Source organism: Notolabrus celidotus, chromosome 14 (assembly GCF_009762535.1).
Source record: "Notolabrus celidotus isolate fNotCel1 chromosome 14, fNotCel1.pri, whole genome shotgun sequence".
NCBI classification, from domain to species: domain Eukaryota; kingdom Metazoa; phylum Chordata; class Actinopteri; order Labriformes; family Labridae; genus Notolabrus; species Notolabrus celidotus.
Window position 1 is genome coordinate 3,046,126 of NC_048285.1, and position 18,882 is coordinate 3,065,007.

Consider the following 18,882-nt stretch of genomic DNA (forward strand, 5'->3'; position numbering starts at 1 on the left):
TTGAATAACAAGAACTTTTTATCCTCACAACTTGAAAAAAGGCATTATGGTAACTGCATCGAAACACGTTAAAGACACCGATTCTAAAGACAGGTTCATGTTTAGAAAACTAGCAGTCATACATGTTGTAAAAATGTGAATGAAAAATAGATTTTATAAATATAAAACATGCTCTCCTGCTGTGTCAGAGTGTAAGTGCTATGATTGTAACATCTCATCTGTGCATGATAGTGATGGAGCCTCCACTACCGGTCTACGTTTAGTCAGAGAACACGTGAGGCTCTTTAAAGCTCTTCTTCTAGACGCTCTGATGATTCATAAATTATGATGGACAGATGACATCACAGCTATCAGGGGTAAAGGTCGAGAAACATTAAGGCCACAGAGGAGCTTTCTGAGATAGTGGTGCAGGAAGTAAGAAAACGATTCACAGGAGAAACCTTCACATCAGCAGGTTTCGTGTTCGACAGTTCGGACGTGAGGAGCTGAAGTCTGTGCAGCCTCTCCAGCCTCAGTGTCCGAGCGGCCGTTCCTCGTACGTGCTGTACCTCTTGACGTGGATTCGACGGACCCGCTCTCGAAGCTCGGATCCTCCGGGCCCGTCCTCGTCCTCGCTGAGGGAGCCGCAGTTGTTGAAGCTCCGGCGCGTGGCCTCCAGTAAGGAGTTGTCTGGCAGCGGCATTGTTTCGTAAAGCAACGTGTTGAGAGTCTCCTCGTAGATTCGAGCTTCAGGAAACTCCACCTGAGGGAGGAGGAGACAGGTTCAGACTTTTAAACTGCAGGAAAACATCCTGAATATGTAACAAGCTACAGATACAGACTTCTCAAGGTCGCCACATCTGGATCAAACTAACCAATCCAGGCCATGGTACTGGTTCTGCTTAATTAAGACAATCTTTCCTCAACAAATGAAGTCTCTGTGGACTTAACACTGAATTTAACATGAGGCCCAGGTGAGCAGGAAGTGGTGTTTGTTCTACCTTGGTCTGCTTCTTCTCCGTGGCGTAAAAGATGGAGGTGCAGCACACCTCGGCCAGCTTGCGCCCCTGCCCGTAGAACGACCAGCAGCAGATCTCGTCTCCGATCACGTCTTTGATGAAGAGGACGCGGCCGTTGAAGCTGAGAGACAGCCTGTCGAAGAGCTCGATGTTCTTCAGCAGGTTGTCGTCTGAGTTACTGCGGAGACGAGGAGGAGAAGGTCTTCAATGATTAACTGGGCTCTGTGGCCTCAGGCTCTTTATTACCTGAAGAAGTCTCTGCTGCGCTCAGCGAGCTCTCTGAAGGAGGAATGAATGATTTTCCTTTAAGGCGGTGGAAGTGGTCAGATCTCTGGAGGGAGCGTCTCTTACCTGGTGTAGGAGTACTTGTTATTGCTTCTGTTGTACAGCAGTTTCACCACAGGCTAACAGAGGGAGAAAAACAGATTAAATATCTGAATTTTACTGCAAAGTGACGACTTTCATTTCCATCAAAGCGTGCATTATTCATTTTTCAAGACAGCTTTGACAAAGAGAGCAGAAGTTCAACACAAACTCAGGCGCAAGCATGTGTAGCAGCAAGACGGGAGAGAGACGCTGTTTGGATTACGGGGTCAGCCATGGTCTGTTTACCTTTGTAGAAGACTGGATGAGCCTCTCCTCTTCCTTACTGGAGGTGAGCACAGGTATGACACACATGGGCTGCTCTTTATTGTCCTGTCAATCACAAACAAACAAACAAACACAAATCAGCTGATGCATGGTGTGGAAGGTTTCCAGTCCAGGGTTTAGAAGCTGGGCAGAGCGGCGTGCATCAATACAGCTCGGAGAGGAGGCTGGGATTGATCATTAACTTCTGGACCTGAATGACTTGCTGTCCACTAAATCCTCCGTATTCCTAACACCAGCCAGAGAGAGAGTGTGTGTGTCTGTGTGTGTGTGTTACTGACCTGCATGGTGTTCTGGCAGAGCTCCACCAGGCCCTCGATGAGGAAATGCTTTGCCTCAGCCAGCAGCTCCTGAACAGCCTGACGGCCTTTAGGTAAAGCGACCGTGCCGTCGCGCAGGAAACACAGAATGCTGCTGAAGTGTTTCCCGCTGCGGTCGATCAGGATCCAACCTGACAGAAAAAACACACCAAGGATTCATGAAGTGTGATGGGGACTTAGAGAGACACTGACCCTCAGAGTCTGCGGCTGTTAGCTACCTTCTTTATCGGTGAACACCTCCTTCTTCCCGCTGAACATGGCTCTCAGCATGGAGTCCTGCCGGGTCAGAACCTGCAGCGTGGTGTAGAACAGTGTCCCGCCCACGTTGAGCCGCACATACTTGTTACCCAAGCCCACCGCTCCTCGGTAGCTGCAGGTCTTGGTCTTGGGGCAGGACAGAGGAGGGGCCGGGGAGATGCAGTGGGACTGGGTGTGAGGCTGGGGCAGACAGCTTTCCCCGGACATGTCCCTTTGGAGGTAGATGACCACCCTGCAGACGGAGGTCCGGAGGTCCCCCGCCGTGGTGACAGCTACTGATGAAGCCGCCACAACCTCTCACTGCTGCAGATCATTCCTGGGGGAACACATGGAGCGTAAAGAAGGACGACCAGAGGCTGAAGACGGGTATAAAACTACAGAGGGGTAAACTGAAAGGTAATCGCTGTCATTTCTTGATCCTTCACATCCCTCAGAACAGACAGAAGAACTCATCCACCTGTTTCAGGTTCAGGTTCAGGTCTCAGTTTAACCGAGGAAACACAGAAGCGTCAGACCTCTGAAGGAAGCCAGACCGCTCAGCTTTAGTGCTACTTTTACAGCTTTTATTTATCTTCACCTTTTATCCCTAACCGTTTTAATTTATCTTAACTATTTATGTTCTTATTCTTATTTTGATGCTTTAAATGATTTACCCTTTACTGTTTGAATTAGCCTTAGTCTGCTTTTTAATATGTAGTACATTTTGCCATTATTGTATTTTTGTTTCTGTCTTGTTTTCATTCACTGTGAAGCACTTTGATTTACATTTGATTATAAATAAAGCTTGATTGAAAAAGAAACATTTTATTTATTCAATTCTTAATGTTTTCAAGTAATTTGGTATATACGTCTGGGATGAATATTGAATGATTTATATACAAATACATGTAATTTTGCAATAATTGTACATGTATAATCTGTATACGCCAACCTTGCACTATTTTATGGAGAATGATTAACATATATTCTCAATTTGATTGCCTACTTTTTTACTCTTTCATATATTATTTTATTTGTCTTCTGTTTCCTTGAAAACAAAACACTTACTAAATGTAGTTATAACTATTTATACCATGTGTAACATTTGTATATACCTTACATTCTTATTCTTATGTTTAAGTGTCTATTTTCATTTTATTTTTACTTATTTAAACTTATTCTCAATTGTTTGCTTGTGTCTGTGTTACTGCAACAACTGAATTTCCCCCAAAGGATCAATCAAGTAATATCTCATCATATATTATTGTACATTGTTTGAGGATCTTTTGAACACAATGTGTAAAACAAGTAAAATGCAAACTTTTTGAAGTCTGTCCTCAAGAGAAATCTGTCCTCTTCTTCTCTTTTAATTTGTAATTTTGATAAAATATTTTGATCTTGTTTATGGATAGAAATGCATTAAATATAGAATGCATTAAACCTGCTCCTGTCTCCAGCTTCCCCCTCTCTCACATTATCTTTCCTCTTCAAAATCCCAGAAGTGTGCCAGGACAGGTCACTACAAGGATAAAGAGGGGGCACATTAATGAATCAAAAGGCTTAATCTACAAAAACAGTAAATTAATTCATACAAAATCCCTTTAATGTGTCGCTGGAATCCAACCTCAACAAGTGTTGATCCTCACTTGAAGCAGATGTAGTTAGGTTTACAGTATCAAGTCAGACGGCTTCATGTGTCACTATAAAAGCTCAAACTATATTAATATCTCCAAATTTTGTTTTATTGTTTTAACTTAGACATCTTTTAATCATTTCTCTTTTGTAGTTTCAGTTATTTTCTTATCTCAAAGTCACCTCCTCTAGTCAGCAGTCCTTAAAGTCAGCCCTTTTTCCTGTTTGTCAACAACAACCACACCGTTTAACTCGACTAAAGTAGTAAACTATATATTAGTTAGTATTTTAATCACCTTGTATTGATGATAGTTTACTTTTTAAGGTCATTTTGAGACAAATATTAAAGTTTAATGAGCTGCTTCCTCAGTGGGTGTGTTTGCTAATGCTAGCAAAGTTAGCTCAACTTTCATGGAGTTATCTAAACAACCCAGACGAAACAGCAGATCCTAAATGTTGACATGTATAAATATGACTTTGATGTGTAGTTATAAAGACCTCTCGTTTATTAAAACGATGAATTAAGTTGTTTATTGATCACAGAAGTTTGTTTTAAAGAAACTTTTCAATGGAGTTTCACCCTGAAGCTAGCTAGCTACAGCAGCGAACATCGAGTAACTCTGTCGTTTACTTACTGACCTCTGTGTGTTGTCTGTTCGAGATGTAAAATATCCCCAAGATGTTTGTTTAATCTTCCGTCAGCCTTTAAATCCAGATAAATATCGACTTGTGATGTTTAAAGTTTTTAAAGTTTAACTCTCGCTCAGTCCTTTTCTTCTTCGTGTGATTTCACGGCTGTTTGTGCGACGCATGACACAGTGCTGCCCCCTGTGGTCAGTTAAAGGAACTGCAGGTGGATAACAGGTCTGCTTTCATGTGGCTTTTCCCCTTTATTTCCTTACTTAATCCTAATGTTTTCCTCTTTGATCATGGTAAAATAATGTTGACTTATTTGTGAATCACTTGAAAACAAAACTATTCATAACTAACACTAAAGGGACTTTTAACTCTCTGAAAGAATTATATAAAATCACAGTTTTGCTGTCTTGATACAGTTGTAGGTGTAATCTGGGTTGCAGTTAAGTAAAAAATAAAAATGAATGCAAATGTCAAGTGATTCTTGTTGGGCAACAGTTGGAGCACATCAGTGGATTAAAGCTCCATGTGGTCAAGATGGAGAATGGTTCCAAGAAACAGGTTAACTAGGTATCTGGATAAGACTGTGAGCTTAAACCTATAATCTCGGTCTTGAACTGTTACAAATAAAAGGTCGGTTATAGGAGAACAGAGGTTCTGGGACCACATTCACAAAAAAAAAGATATATAGAAAAGAGTGAAAAGAGTTGGCACCGTGATTGGAACCAGGTTGGACTTGGGGCTGTGGTGGAGAGATGCACACAGAAGAAGCTAGAGGCCATTCTAAATGACACAGATCATCCACTTCACAACTTCTTTGAGGACCAGAGAAACAGCTGCAGCGGACGGCTCATCTCTCTGCGCTGCAGGACTGAGAGGTACAGAAAATCATCCATCCCTGCAGACATTAGGCTTCATAACTCTCTATCCAATGGAAGATGAGCTGACAGACACCTGAATTACTTGTTTTATGTGATTTTTATAATTTTATCTGCCAGACACCTGAATTTCCCTCTTCAGGGATTAATAAAGTACATTCTATTCTATTTTTCTAAATCAAACCTTTTGATTGTCTCACAGTGGACCTCTTTCAAAACTTAGCCTGACTTAAATCACAAAACTACACAAAAGACAAAACTAGTAGGAATTGGTTTGGACTGGGTTGCAATATAACTATGTTGTATGCTAGTATTTTAAATAAAAGTACATTTGAAAGTGCCTATATGTGTTTCGACCTGTTAAAAAGCGAGTTTAATTACTTTACTTGTAAAATAAACACCTTTGGGTATAAAATGAATCTTACGAAAAGCTAAATAATCTCATTAAAGTATTAAAACATATATATACTGTGTTTTCTTATGACACATAAGTTCTTTGTATTCATTATTTAAGTCTGTGGTATTATTAATGATAAACAATAACTGGATTTAGAGACTTACGACCCACAAAAAAAACTTAAAATCTAAGACAGGCATCAGGTCACAATCATAGACTGTAAAAAATAATATACAATAAACAAACAAACAGCATCAGTTGGTTTCCCCGGCAGCGATAAGGCGGAGGAGTCACCTTGCATTCACGTGGAGTCGGAAAAATCGGAAAACCTAGTACTCAACTCGAATTATCAAAATGAAGGTTCATTTTTATTGCGACGATAACTAGGGAGGTTGTATAAATAAAACCACATGTCAATTTTGTAATAACTTAATGGGGAATATATCGATTTATAAATTATAAATAAGGTTAACATAGTATACACTCTACTCGGATTGCCGACTTCCGGAACTCCGAGCATCCGAGGAACACTTGAACGCAGCATTAATGGCTTACTTTGCAATGCCACATAGTCACAGAACACAGAGCCATCTGAGTTAACGGAGACAGCGGTTCAAACAGGTAACACAGACATGTTCCTGCACTGTAAGAATCTGAATGCAGTTAATTACAAAGTCAGACTGTTAAAGATGTTCTTGAGGGTTCTGTGTGTTTGTAAATATCTGTAAAAACCGGCTTTTCTGAGGAAGCTAGCGAGATGTAGCTAACGTTAGCTGAGTTAATTTGACTAATTCAGCTTCAGTTTGGTCAAAAACAGAGATTTCTGCTGATTATAAAACAGATTATGTGATTATTTCAGTAATTTGATGAAGTGTTAACCCTTTCAGACCAACTTTAATCTTAGTATGAGTTATGTGAAGGTAAATGAAGTAATTACATTGTTGTAAACACAGTGGAGGTCATGCTAACAGCTAACGTTGAGTTTGCTGTGTTTACATTGTGTTCTTTAATTAGCTTATTAGCTTTCTTCAACATAAGGTGGTTTCTCACTAAAGGTCATAGTTCAGATCAATGATTACTTCAATAAAGAGATGTTATGTTGACATTTTAGCAGCCAGGTGGTGACACAGACATGTCAGCAAAGTGCCTGACGCTGTGTGATAGTGGGTTAATCAGCATGTTGTTATCATGTTATAAAGCCTGTTAAAGTATTTATCTGATAAGGTTGTCAAGATACAAGGAGTCTGAACTTTAGCATCTGTAGCTGGTTTGACACTACGGCAACAAAAAATGAACTCGGGTAATTTGTGATTTTTTCGAATATTAATATTAATCGTTAAGAATAAATCGTTAGACTATTGTGAAGCGTTTTTTTTCTGTTTCTTTAACAAGCCCCTGGTTGTAATGTGGTTCGACCCACTGACTGTGTCTGTAGAGCTTCTGAAAGCTGTTTTAATTTTGCCATTAAATCACCAAAATCTTCTACAACAACATAAGAAAGCTTAATTGCCTTTTGAAGGTAAAATGTGTGTGTAAAAATAAATGAAAATGAGGTGAGGTGATACAGAAGTGCAAACTTTATAGATCAAAGTACAATATCTGGATCATACATTTATCCAGTGGTGGACAAAGTACATGTTTTCATTACTGAAGTCAAAGTATAGATAAGAAAACTATTCGAATAATAAATGAATAGTTAGCATCGAATAGTATTTTTGCTTGATAACCTCCCTAATCTCAAGCAAAATTACTATTCCATAGTCACTGCTAACTATTAATCGTATATTTGAATAGTCCTCCCCCTGCAGACATAAAGACAGAGAGAGCCTTTAATGAGTGTGCACAGTTGTTGAACAGTCATGGCTAAAAGTTTTGAGAATGACACAAATATTACATTTTCCCAAAGTCTGCTGCTTCAGGGTTTTTAGGTGTTTTTGTCAGATGTTTCTATGGTCTAATGAAATACAATTAGAAGCATTTCATAAGTATCAAAAGCTTTTATTGAGAATTACACAGAATTCATGCAATAAGTCAATATTTGCAGTGTTGACCCTTCTTTTTCAAGACCTCTGCAATTCTCCCTGGCATGCCGTCAATCAACTTCTGGACCAAATCCTGACTGATGGCAGTCCATTCTTGCATAATCAATGCTTGGAGTTTGTCAGAATTTGTGGGTTTTTGATTGTCCACCCGCCTCTTGAGGATTGACCACAAGTTCTCAATGGGATTAAGATCTGGGGAGTTTCCTGGCCAAGGGCCCAAAATCTTAATGTTTTGTTCCCCGAGCCATTTTGTTATGACTTTTGCTTTATGGCAAGGTGCTCCATCATGCTGGAAAAGGCATTCTTCATCACCAAACTGCCCTTGGATGGTTGGGAGAAGTTGCTCTCGGAGGACGTTCTGGTACCATTCTTTATTCATGGCTGTGTTTTTAGGCAAGATTGTGAGAGAGCCCACTCCCTTGACCGAAAAGCAACCCCACACATGAATGGTCTCAGGATGCTTCACTGTTGGCAAGAGACAGGACTGATGGTAGCGCTCACCTCGTCTTCTCCGAACAAGCCTTCCTCCAGATGCCCCAAACAATCGGAAAGGGGATTCATCAGAGAAAATGACTTTACCCCAGTCCTCAGCAGTCCAGTCCCTGTACCTTCTGCAGAATATCAGTCTGTCCCTGATGTTTTTACTGGAGAGAAGTGGCTTCTTTGCTGCCCTCCTTGACACCAGGCCTTCCTCCAAAAGTCTTCGCCTCACTGTGCGTGCAGATGCACTCACACCTGCCTGCTGCCATTCCTGAGCAAGCTCTGCACTGGTGGTGGCCCGATCCCGCGGCTGTAACACCTTCAGGAGACGGTCCTGGCGCTTGCTGGACTTTCTTGGGCGCCCTGGAGCCTGTTTGGCAACAATTGAACCTCTCTCCTTGAAGTTCTTGATAATTGGATAGACGGTTGACTGAGGTGCAATCTTACTCGCTGCTATAAACTTCCCTGTTAGGCCCTTTTTGTGCAATGCAATGATGGCTGCACGTGTTTCCTTGCAGGTAACCATGGCTAACAGATGAGGAACAATGGTGTCATGCACCATCTTCCTTTTAAAGTGTCCAGTCACTCAATCATGACAGATTGATCGCCAGCCTTGTCCTCATCAACACCCACACCTGTGTTAATGTGTGTGACACCTGTGTGTCATTGAAATGATGTTAGCTGGTCCTTTTGTGGCAGGGCTGAAATGCAGTGGAAATGTGTTTTTGGTGATAAAGTTCATTTTCAAGGCAAAGAGAGACTTTGCAATTAATTGCAGTTGAGCTGATCACTCCTCATAACATTCTGGAGTATATGCAAATTGCCATTATAAAAACTGAAACAGCAGACTTTGTGAAAATTAGTAGTTGTGTCATTCTCAAAACTTTTGGCCATGACTGTAGATATAACGCATGGATCTGATCTCCACACTAGACCCAACATCAAGACCGGATAAGATCCAGTCCCATAATACAGACAGGACTCAGCCTGATCTCATCTTAATCCACCATGAGCAGAGCACTTTGCAGTAGTGATGGCGAGATGAAGCTTCTTGAAGCATTGAGGCTTTCCATCCAACTGGTTCACTCATGGGCCGAAGCTTCATGGTGCTCCATTTGCTCTACTGCGCCATCAAGTGGACAATAAATTTAAAATAAGCGCAGTGATTATAATGACACCATCCCTTTGGTGTGTGAAGCTTTGAATTGAATAAGTGAATGATGTTTGTGATGCCAACACATAAATAATGAACTTCTTAATATGGCGTCTGTCTTTATGATACAATGGCCGGGTCAAAGGGGAAAGTGGAAACAAATTGGGGATAAGGTTGTGACTGTGCGCTGCCCCTCATATTTTGAATCGCGCACCAAACCCGCAAACTGGTTCCTGAATCAGTCACGTGGTACAGGCGGCTCGCGAGGCTTCGAACGTCATCATTTTCGGCCCCTCCCCTCCATGAAGCAAGCCTCGAATACTCGACACACGCTTCGAAGCTTCGGCACATCTCTAACATCACTACTTTGCAGCATTTAGCAAGTTACAGTGGCAAGGACAAACTTCCCTTAACAGGCAGAAACCTCCAGCAGGACCAGACTCATGTTAGACACACATCTGCTGAGACCGTGTTGGATAGAGGGATAGAGGGAGATGAAGAGAGAGAGAGATGATAGTGGGGGGACGGTGACCAGCTGTTAGGAGTATAAATCAAAACATTGTTGGTGTTTAAAAAGTATAAACGTATGAAATGACTGTGGGCTTAATGAGGCTGCGTCTGCTTCTCTTCCAGGCCCTGTGGCCATGGCTAAAGACCCGTTAGCCGAGGCTGGCTTTTACTTTGATGAACTCAACAAGCTACGAGTCCTTGAGCCTGACGTCAGCCAGAAGACCTCAGAGCTCAAGGAGGAGTGTAAAGAGTTTGTGGACAGTGAGTACGCTTTAATCAGCTGAGTCTGAGTTCCCTCTGACATCAAAGATCCTACAAGATATGTTTTTTGTGCTCTTTTGCAGAAATCGGCCAGTTTCAGAAGATCGTGGGAGGTCTGATTGAGCTGGTGGATGAGCTGGCAAAAGAGGCAGAGACAGAGAAGATGAAGGTGAGCTCAACGTAGTAAAATATACATCATCAGAAGACTTGTTCGCTTGTAAAACATCTGAATAAACATATTTTCCTCTTCTCTTCTCAGGCGATTGGAGCCAGAAATTTACTGAAGTCTGTGGAGAAGCAAAGAGAGGCTCAGCAGCAGCAGCTTCAGGCGCTCATAGCTGAGAAAAAGATGCAGCTCGAGAGGTAAACAGTGTGTGGGTTGACTCCGTATCCAAAACAACACAAGGCTAGATTGTTTAGCATGCAATCCAGTACAATTAGTGGCTGTCTGAATAACTGGACTGTGCAACCAGTAAACTAAACGCCACATGCGCTGACAGAAGCTGCATATACTGGAAAAGCTGTTCCAAAGATCCGAAGTTGAAGATGTTTATATCAAACTTAAGACAACTTATTCCCCAAAATCTCTTACCACACACAGTCTCTGCCGGGGGACACGCAACAAGATTATCAGGTCGGTTATGGAGAGAAAACCTTAACCTCTCACACGTGATTTGATGCAGGGTAAACTTTTAAAGTGTTTTTGTGCAACCAGACGCTGATCATGATAGGTCACGGGTTACCACAGAAGTAACATGCCAGTTACAGGTAGCTACACCTTAATGCAGAGGTTCCTAAAGTGTGGGTTGGGACCCCCTGGGGGGTCACGACACACAAATAGGGGGTCGTGAGATGGATTCCAGAATGTTTTTTAAAAAAAAAGTTATCTAGAAACAGTACATTTTAAAAAAATATCGACAAAAATAGTAGCAAACCTTGAAATAATTCCTTGAAAATAGAAAATGTAATGAGTTTTCTGCCTTTCTTTTCTCCAGATGACTCCTAAGTTTAGGGTTAGTGAACAGTTAATTATCAAAAGCATCAGTAGCAGCAGGTTAATTCATAACGGCACAGGAAACACAGACACATGCTCATGTAGGTAGGGTCATTCTCTGCAGACCAGCTAAATGAAGACACATTAAATCATTTTTAGGGACAGTGGGGGTCAAGAGTCCTTGGCCCCTATATTTTGGGGGTCGGGGGCTGAAAAGTTTGGGAACCCCTGCCTTAAAGCATCCCTGCTTTCTGGTGTGTTTGACTCTAAACAGGGTGATAGTTTACAAACTGAACATCAGGCTGATGTACGAAGACTTGAGACGAGAGATTGAGATCATAAACACATTTAGTTTAGCGAAGAGAAGTGAAGTAACCTTTTGTTTCGTACAGTTAGACCTCTTTTTGCTCTCCATGGAGTCGCCCCCTGCTGGCCAGAAGAGTGCAGCTGTAAAGGCTGATCTATACTTCTGCGTCTCCCCTACGCAGCAGGGGCTGACGCGGACATGAGCCCCACATACTTGTGCGTCGATGTGTCTGTGTCACGCAGCAATTCTCCTCCGAAACGCTTGAGGGCAGTGTGGTCTCTCTGATACCCGGTCGCCTGCTTCCGGTCCTGCTACGATCTCTGTTTACTTTTCCACAGAGATTCAGAGCGTGTTCTGTTAATCTACAGCTGATACATGTTGCTGTTTATCATACAGACATGATTACATGAAGAATAGAGAGGAGGAGATGAAATACACGGTCGATGTGCGGCCGATGTCCGGGATCCCGGAAGTGCTGTGAATGCGGGAAAGACAAAGCCGTCGAGCGGACCAATCACAGAGCTTGCGGTCCGCGTCGGTTCTACGGGAGTTACATTTTGGAAGAGGTGCACGTCAGCTACGTGTGTAGGCCTCTGCGTAGGTACGGGAGCTACGCGGACCTACGGCGTAGGCTACGCCGTCGATTCGACGCAGAAGTATAAATCAGCCTTAAGCAGCTGTAGTTAGTCTGATCTGTCATGGAGGAACTTGCAACTGTCTCCAAAACCACAGAAGCCAGTCTCCTTGTAATTTTTGCATGCGTCCGGCTGGTAGTCCCACCTCACTGTGGCTCTCAGACGCTCAGGAGCTCTGATTGGTCCCTTCCTGACCATGCCAGAGGAGGAACTGCCCATGGTTGTACCTTTAGGCTTGATGAATTTTTGGTAGTAATTTTATCATCCTCTTTCCCCGTCAGCTCCTCTTGAACTTTCTGACTCCTCTCAAGCTGTGAGGCCCCTTTGAGTGTTCTGTCTGCTTTCTTCCATTCATTCAGTTTTTCTTTTCTGCTTCGTTCTCCTCCTTCAGATACCGCATAGAGTACGAAGCCTTATCCAAGATCGAGTCGGAGCAGAACGAGTTCATCGACCAGTTCATCCTGCAGAAGTGAGCGTGACCCCGAGACGTCTGCGACCACGTTTCCAGAGTGCCTGTCCCCGTTGTTTCTGAGAGAACAACTCTGCTGCAACTCTCTTTCTGAAGCAATCCCAAAGCTCCAGTATCCTCTGAGACAGCAAACGTCTCCACATCTCAGACCAACGTTAGAGAAGACGGAGCTATTTATACAAAGGAATATTATTTATACTATTTATACTGAAGAATTACTATGTATATCTAGTTTTACTACTTTTTGTATTAATTGAAATACTGCATGTGCATGCTTTTGAACACGAGATGAAAACGGACGATGTGATCTGTGTGCAGTGATGTTCGCTCTGTACGTCATTCCTCTGGTACAGCCAGCCTGTGGGCACAACACATGACCGACACACTCTCCTGTTTCACTTCTTCCCTTATTCCTATCTGTTTTGTGTTTTTCATGTATTAATTTAGACGACAAAGGACTATACTTGAATAAATAGTGGAGTATGTTGCACAATAAATGTGTTGTCATTTCAGATCAGTGAGAGCAGGTGAGCTCATTTCTGATTAAACATGAACTGCTCTGGTCCACGAAGGTTCATAAGGTCTGACCCTGTATTTTACATCGACTTGTTTCGTCTACAAACTTCCTGCAGTCGTCCTCAGAAGAGTCTCGTATTGTTGTGTCGTTGTCTGTTAGCTGATCGATAGAGGTTTGATCATCCTACCTGAAGCAGCAGAATGACCACACCCCCTGTTGTCCGACAGCGTCCCAGGTGTGTGACAGCATGTGGGCCTCATCCCGGTTTGCCGTCCTCTGGGCCTCCTTCCTGATCTCTACAGCCTCCCTTATCCAGCGCTGGTATCTGTCGCTCTCTGCCTTCTCCTGGTCCACGATGTGATTTATCTCTTCACTTGTCTTTGTCTTTTTTTTCGCTTAATTGCACGTGTGCGTGTTCCAGATGTTTCTTTCTCACACACTTTTACGTGTGCAGAACATCCTGCCTGTTTTGCTGATGTACATTTTGTTGCAGGAAAGACATGGGATTTCATAAATGACGTCGTTCTTTCTTTCAGGGTCACTTTGGTCCTTTGGATGAACCTGTAATGGTCTCAGTTTGATGTGTGGCTTTCCAGGAGTGCTGTTTCATTGTTCTTTGGATGCGTTCTGTTTCCCCTCTGATGTATGGAAGCTACCATTCCTATATTTCCTGGTTTCGATGTCCTTTATGTTGTCTTTGCTCTGTACTTCCCTTCATTCATGGCCCATCTCGGAAAACTGCAGGGAGTTTGTAGTCAACATGTCAAGGTCCGCCCGTCCATTTACCTCCGCTTATCCAAGGTTGGGTCGCGGAGGCAGCAGTGTGAGCAACTCCACCCAGACATCCCTCCCCCCAGCAACATCCTCCAGCGCATCCTGGGGGATCCTGAGGAGTTCCAAGGCCAGATGGGATATGTAGTCCCTCCACCAAGTTCTGGGTCTACCTCGAGGTCGACCAAACCACCTCAGCGGACTCCTTTCGTGTCAAAGTAAAAAAGAACACTCTGGTCTAGTAGAAAGAACTGTCTTGCTAGAATACCTGCTCTGATTTTCCGGTTAATAGATACTGGTACTTGTAGCAGCCTGAAGCGGATCCAGGTCTGCTGGATGTTACAGAGAGTCTCTAGGATCTGCAAACGTGCACACGCAAAGACAACAAACTGATATAAACATCCTGATGTTCCTTAAAGATGTCTGAAACCCAAACCAAAATAAAGCTGAGGGAAGCTCAACGCTCAGGGCACGTTTGTGTCTCTAACTAGCTTTGACGGGAGCTTTGGTATCCAATGAAATCAAACCAGCGCAGGGTTTTTTTCTTGAGTGATTGCGTGACGTTTCTGCAGCTTAATCCGTTATTATATAGCAGCTTAAAAGCAAAACCATTTCTGCACCAAGGAGCTTCGCAAGGACAGAGGCTTGAGACCAAAAACACTTTGAGCATCCAGTCCCACATGCTTCAGTACACACATGATGTTCATTCAATTCAACTCAGATTCTTTAAATAAGCATTCATTTATTGAAAAAGAAACAACACATAACAGTATTTACACTTTTAAACTTCTGGAGGGAGACGCTGCTTCATCATGGCTTTTTGCACACGATCACAATCAAAAAGAAGGAGTAACAAGAAGAAGCCGAACATCCACCGAAGGATGACATCACGCTCTCAGAGCCTCACTTCTTCTTGGTGTACTAAAAGAAAGAGGGGAATTAGAAACTGATGTTTGCACCTTTTTCAACTTTGCATCAAAAGCAGTTCATCCGTACTTTATCAAGAATCCAGTCTGCATCTTCGATCGCTCTCTGGATCATCAGCTGGATCCTCTCCTTGTCGTCTTCATCCGAGTGGCTGTTGAAACCCTGGAAACAAAAATCAGAAATCCATGCCTGCACACTTTAAAACACATCTTTCAGACAGCTCGTCTGTAGCTGTTCCCTCTGCTGGCCTCACCTGTCTGATGGTGTGTCTGTAATGTTTCTGCATCGCTGCGCTTGGTAACAGTTTGCAGCAGCGGAGGAGATATCGATAGAGCTGCACCGGATTCTGGACCAACTCAGCGCAAATTAAAGGCGGCATCCCTCCGATGTTTGGTGAAGCTGCTGCTGGTAAAACGTCCACAGAGCTGAAGTTAAAAAATACACAATCAGTGGAGTCAGACATTTACAGGATCTGGAGATATTGACACTTTTAAATGTATGTATGTATTCAGTCTGGCTTTTATGTAGGGTCTAACAATTGTATTACTTTAATGTTTTATATTGATTTGAATGTTGTTCTAATGTTTTATTCATTTTAACTATCTGTGTTTTATTTATCTACTCAATTTTATTGATATTTTTAGCCTTTATTTTATCTTCAACTCTTATCCTTACCCTTTTTATTTATTTATTTTAACTATCTATATTCTTAATATTAATTTGATTCTTTAACTTATTTAAATTACACATTTTATTGTTGTTAGTGTGCATTAGTCTCTATTTTAATATCCTTTTTTTATTTTTGAATGTCTTGCAATTAATATCATTTGTATAAAAGGTGCTACATAAATAAAGCTTGATTGATTGATTGATTGATTGAATTAAGATAAAAGCAAGGTGCATTATTATTGTGTTGCTTTTTTAATTGCATGCTATTTTGCCCCTTTTGACACACCGTAGTTAAGCCGCCACCACAGCTTCTTCCTGCTTCCTACTTCTGCAGTGATGGAAAATAACAACTCTGCACTTTTACACAGATGACAAGTTAATCCTAAATCACACAGTACTACAAGTTACCACCTGGGAGTAAGCATACAGGTGCAATTGCATCACACTATCCTGCAGAGCACTATCTGGGAGTGTGAATCTTCCCTAAATCATAAAATGATGTCTTTAAATGTCATAAAACACTGATGCTAAAGTAGTTTTTGGAGCTCTTTAAACATGATCTGCTAGTAAGATGTCAAACAAACAGGATGACATAATATTGCATGTGTTTATGAGCTGTTACTTCATCCCCAAACGACCTCAGCAGTTAGCATGTGCTCACGTTAGGTAAACAGAGCTGCTTTAAAGAAGCTTGTTACTTCAGGTCTGTTAAAATAACCTGCTGCTCACATATGAACACAGAGAGAAGCTTACTGTACCTGTGGAGTGTGAGAGTCAGCTGTCAGAAGAAGCTCAGCATGTTAACCTCCGTGAAGTCAGCCAACTGCTGGCGGAAGTATCCGGAGCTGCTTCTTCTTCGTGGGTTTATTTTTAGGTTAGTGTGACTCTGTCGCCCCCTGTCGGCTGAGCTTGCCGAGCAGCTTCAGCTGTTCCTGACTTCTGCAGTTTTAAGGCACTTTTTAACTCTTTTTTTTAGACTGTCTATGAAAATAAAATATATGTTTGTATTCACCACATTAATTTAACAACAATAATAACAACCAACTGTACTTTGTGGAGTTGGAAACAATATTAGCTTTACAAGAAACTGACACTTAAGAGACTTGTTGTAGTTTTTTCAATCCTTTTAAATACTTGATTACTTTAAGTAATTTATTTTTTTTTATTTTTTTTAAGGTAATTATAGGATTAATTTTGATGCCCAAGTGTTATTAATATACCACATGCTTCTGTATATTCCTGCATGGATGCCTGAATGAATATTAGCCTGGTGCTACTTCTTGTTAACGTTGAATGCTTTGTTTGTTTTCTTCTGTTTTTATGCATGTCTTGCATGCTTCATGTATTTTTTAACTTTTTTAAAATTATTTTCAATAACGTGCAAAATTCAGAAAGAAATACAACAGTACAGAAACCAAATACATTTCACATAAAAAGTAATAATAAGGCCAACGACAAAAGAAAAACGAAACAATACCAAACAAAAAGTAATTTAAAAAAACAAAAATAACAAACAAACACAACAATAATAATTTCTCACAGGGAAAGCACTGGGCTCAGTGCACCGCAAACACTCACACACTCCCATCACACTCATAAACATGTCGAAGTTAGTTACTCAACATTCTATTGTATTCATGAAGGGGCCCCATAGGTCCAAAAACATCTCCTGTCGGTTATTGAGCTTAAAAATGAGTTGTTCATAGGTGGCTATTTTGGTAATTTCTCCCAGCCATTCATTAAAAGAGATGTTACTTTTAGTTTTCCAGAGAGGGAATTATTTTAATGCATAAACTCTAGCAAAGTGACCCCTTCCATGTTTTATGTAGTCTATGGTCTGCACTGATCTTCTACTTAAGTCCTTCAACTCTTAATAAAAACAGAAGAGGAGTTGTGTCTGTTTATAAATAAAGCCATAACCTTTGACACTTCACATCCATGTTGTTACCTTTAACCTCCCGTAATAGATGGCTTTACAGCCTTAGGATGCAGGAGGACCACTGAGACATGTAACTTCAGACAAAAATGACTGCAGTTCTCTTTATTCTGCAACACCAACCTTTAACCTGTCGTGTTTACCCTGAATGCATGGGCGAAAGCAAATGTTTTTTCAAGTAAATAAATATGCGAAGGCTGGTTCTCAAACAGGGATGATGTGTCACGTCATATTGAAGTTGAGACAGCTGAGCAAAGGAAGTTGATCCAAGAAGAGAGATCCAGCTCACACAGTCATGGGTCTTCCTAGCAGTCCTGCGAGGATATGGACCCTGTTTGTTTTCCTGAGCTGGATGTTTGTGGGTCAGGTGGTGACGGATCCGTAAGTTTGTTGAACTGTTTTAAAAAAGTTAATATTAGCTTCAACTTTTCAGTAGATTAGTACAGTAGAGTGGAGTTGTAGTGCTTGACAGGGTCCGTGTTGTAGAGTAGTGAGCAAATGTAAAAATGAGAGCAGAAGATAGCAATGAGATAGCTTTACTATCTCCTTATCTTTTTCTGGTGGTAGTTCAACCTTGTTCTTAAGCGCATTGTGATTCCAGTAGTTAGATTGAGGTGGAGTAACAGCTGGTTTATGCTTCTGCATTGACTCTATGCTGTAGCCCTGTGCCTACACAGAAGCCGTCATGTAGCCGGACGTGCACCTCCTTAAAAATGTAAATTCTGCATCAAAATGATTCGAACTGCAGGTTGCTTCCAAGTGGCAACCTCCAGTCTAAAAATATGAATTCTATGCGGAAGTGTTAAAAACTGCAGTTCCGGGGCGCTGGTGGCCTAGTGGTCTAAGCGCCCCACATACAGAGGCTATAGTCATTGTCGCAGAGGTTGCATTTACTGCATGTCCTTGCCCTCTCTCTCGTCCCCACATTTCCTGTCTCTCTTCAGCTGTCCTATCCATAAAGGGAAAAAATGCCCCAAAAAATATAACTTGAAAAAAACCCTGCAGTTCCTTGAGTGTCCACTTGAGGCTGGCTGCAGAAACACAGGAAACATCATACACACCCATTTAAAGAAGACGATCTTTACAGCAGAAATAAACATGTTTACAGCCTGGTACAAAAAACAGTTTAGGTCTGAGTAGCTCATTTCTCTATCAGCACACACTGTATGGGGTTGAATTGTTTTTAATAACTCGGTATTTTCAAGGAAAATACGAGTTTTCCCCAAATAAGGTCATGGCTGTCTTGATTGACAGGCAGGAACACTGTAGCTGTTAGCGAAAAGGCTAAAGGCCCGCCTCTTTACTTCGCACTAGCTCAGACAAAGTTTCAATATGGCACCCGCCAAGGATCGTCTTCAAAACTGCGCTTCAGAAACAGATGCATGAAGTCACAGATATTTCGTCCATTTTTTATACAGTCTATGGTCGCTTCCCTTTTTTCCGTAATCGCTGTATATTGGCTACT

At 41.7% G+C, this 18,882-nt stretch overlaps 3 protein-coding genes across 4 annotated transcripts; 1 reads left to right on the top strand and 2 right to left on the bottom strand.

Annotated features, from left to right (window-relative positions):
* Positions 1-4,664, bottom strand: tnfaip1 (tumor necrosis factor, alpha-induced protein 1 (endothelial)). Of its 2 annotated transcripts, none has more exons than XM_034701299.1 (7): positions 4,475-4,664; positions 2,185-2,540; positions 1,928-2,097; positions 1,611-1,694; positions 1,350-1,402; positions 981-1,176; positions 1-742 (listed from the first exon to the last, which is right to left on the bottom strand). In XM_034701299.1, the coding sequence occupies exons 2-7, from the start codon at positions 2,429-2,431 to the stop codon at positions 512-514; spliced, it is 981 nt and encodes a 326-aa protein (XP_034557190.1). In that variant the 5' UTR covers positions 2,432-2,540; positions 4,475-4,664; the 3' UTR covers positions 1-511. The 2 variants fall into 2 exon arrangements, with proteins under 2 accessions (XP_034557190.1, XP_034557193.1); XM_034701302.1 differs by having other exon boundaries at positions 4,471-4,664.
* Positions 4,665-6,238: 1,574 nt separating this feature from the next.
* On the top strand, positions 6,239-13,109 carry ift20 (intraflagellar transport 20 homolog (Chlamydomonas)). The gene is made up of 5 exons (XM_034701672.1): positions 6,239-6,367; positions 10,055-10,192; positions 10,276-10,361; positions 10,452-10,555; positions 12,520-13,109. Exons 2-5 carry the CDS (start codon positions 10,066-10,068, stop codon positions 12,599-12,601), a joined length of 399 nt encoding a protein of 132 aa, XP_034557563.1. The 5' UTR covers positions 6,239-6,367; positions 10,055-10,065; the 3' UTR covers positions 12,602-13,109.
* Positions 13,110-14,607: 1,498 nt separating this feature from the next.
* lyrm9 (LYR motif containing 9) lies at positions 14,608-16,372 on the bottom strand. The gene is made up of 4 exons (XM_034701673.1): positions 16,240-16,372; positions 15,066-15,237; positions 14,882-14,974; positions 14,608-14,806 (listed from the first exon to the last, which is right to left on the bottom strand). The coding sequence occupies exons 2-4, from the start codon at positions 15,189-15,191 to the stop codon at positions 14,789-14,791; spliced, it is 237 nt and encodes a 78-aa protein (XP_034557564.1). The 5' UTR covers positions 15,192-15,237; positions 16,240-16,372; the 3' UTR covers positions 14,608-14,788.
* Between the last annotated feature and the right edge of the window lie 2,510 nt (positions 16,373-18,882).

Excerpts from the sequence above, each read along its gene's own strand:
- tnfaip1 (XM_034701299.1), bottom strand. The coding sequence starts at position 2,431 with ATGTCCGGGGAAAGCTGTCTGCCCCAGCCTCACACCCAGTCCCACTGC. Across the intron at positions 1,695-1,927 it reads TCTGCCAGAACACCATGCAG|GACAATAAAGAGCAGCCCAT; the intron begins GTCAGTAACACA and ends TGTGATTGACAG. Across the intron at positions 1,403-1,610 it reads TCATCCAGTCTTCTACAAAG|CCTGTGGTGAAACTGCTGTA; the intron begins GTAAACAGACCA and ends TCCCTCTGTTAG.
- ift20 (XM_034701672.1), top strand. The coding sequence starts at position 10,066 with ATGGCTAAAGACCCGTTAGCCGAGGCTGGCTTTTACTTTGATGAACTC. Across the intron at positions 10,193-10,275 it reads GTGTAAAGAGTTTGTGGACA|AAATCGGCCAGTTTCAGAAG; the intron begins GTGAGTACGCTT and ends GCTCTTTTGCAG. Across the intron at positions 10,556-12,519 it reads AAAAAGATGCAGCTCGAGAG|ATACCGCATAGAGTACGAAG; the intron begins GTAAACAGTGTG and ends CTCCTCCTTCAG.
- lyrm9 (XM_034701673.1), bottom strand. The coding sequence starts at position 15,191 with ATGCCGCCTTTAATTTGCGCTGAGTTGGTCCAGAATCCGGTGCAGCTC. Across the intron at positions 14,975-15,065 it reads ACAGACACACCATCAGACAG|GGTTTCAACAGCCACTCGGA; the intron begins GTGAGGCCAGCA and ends TTTTGTTTCCAG.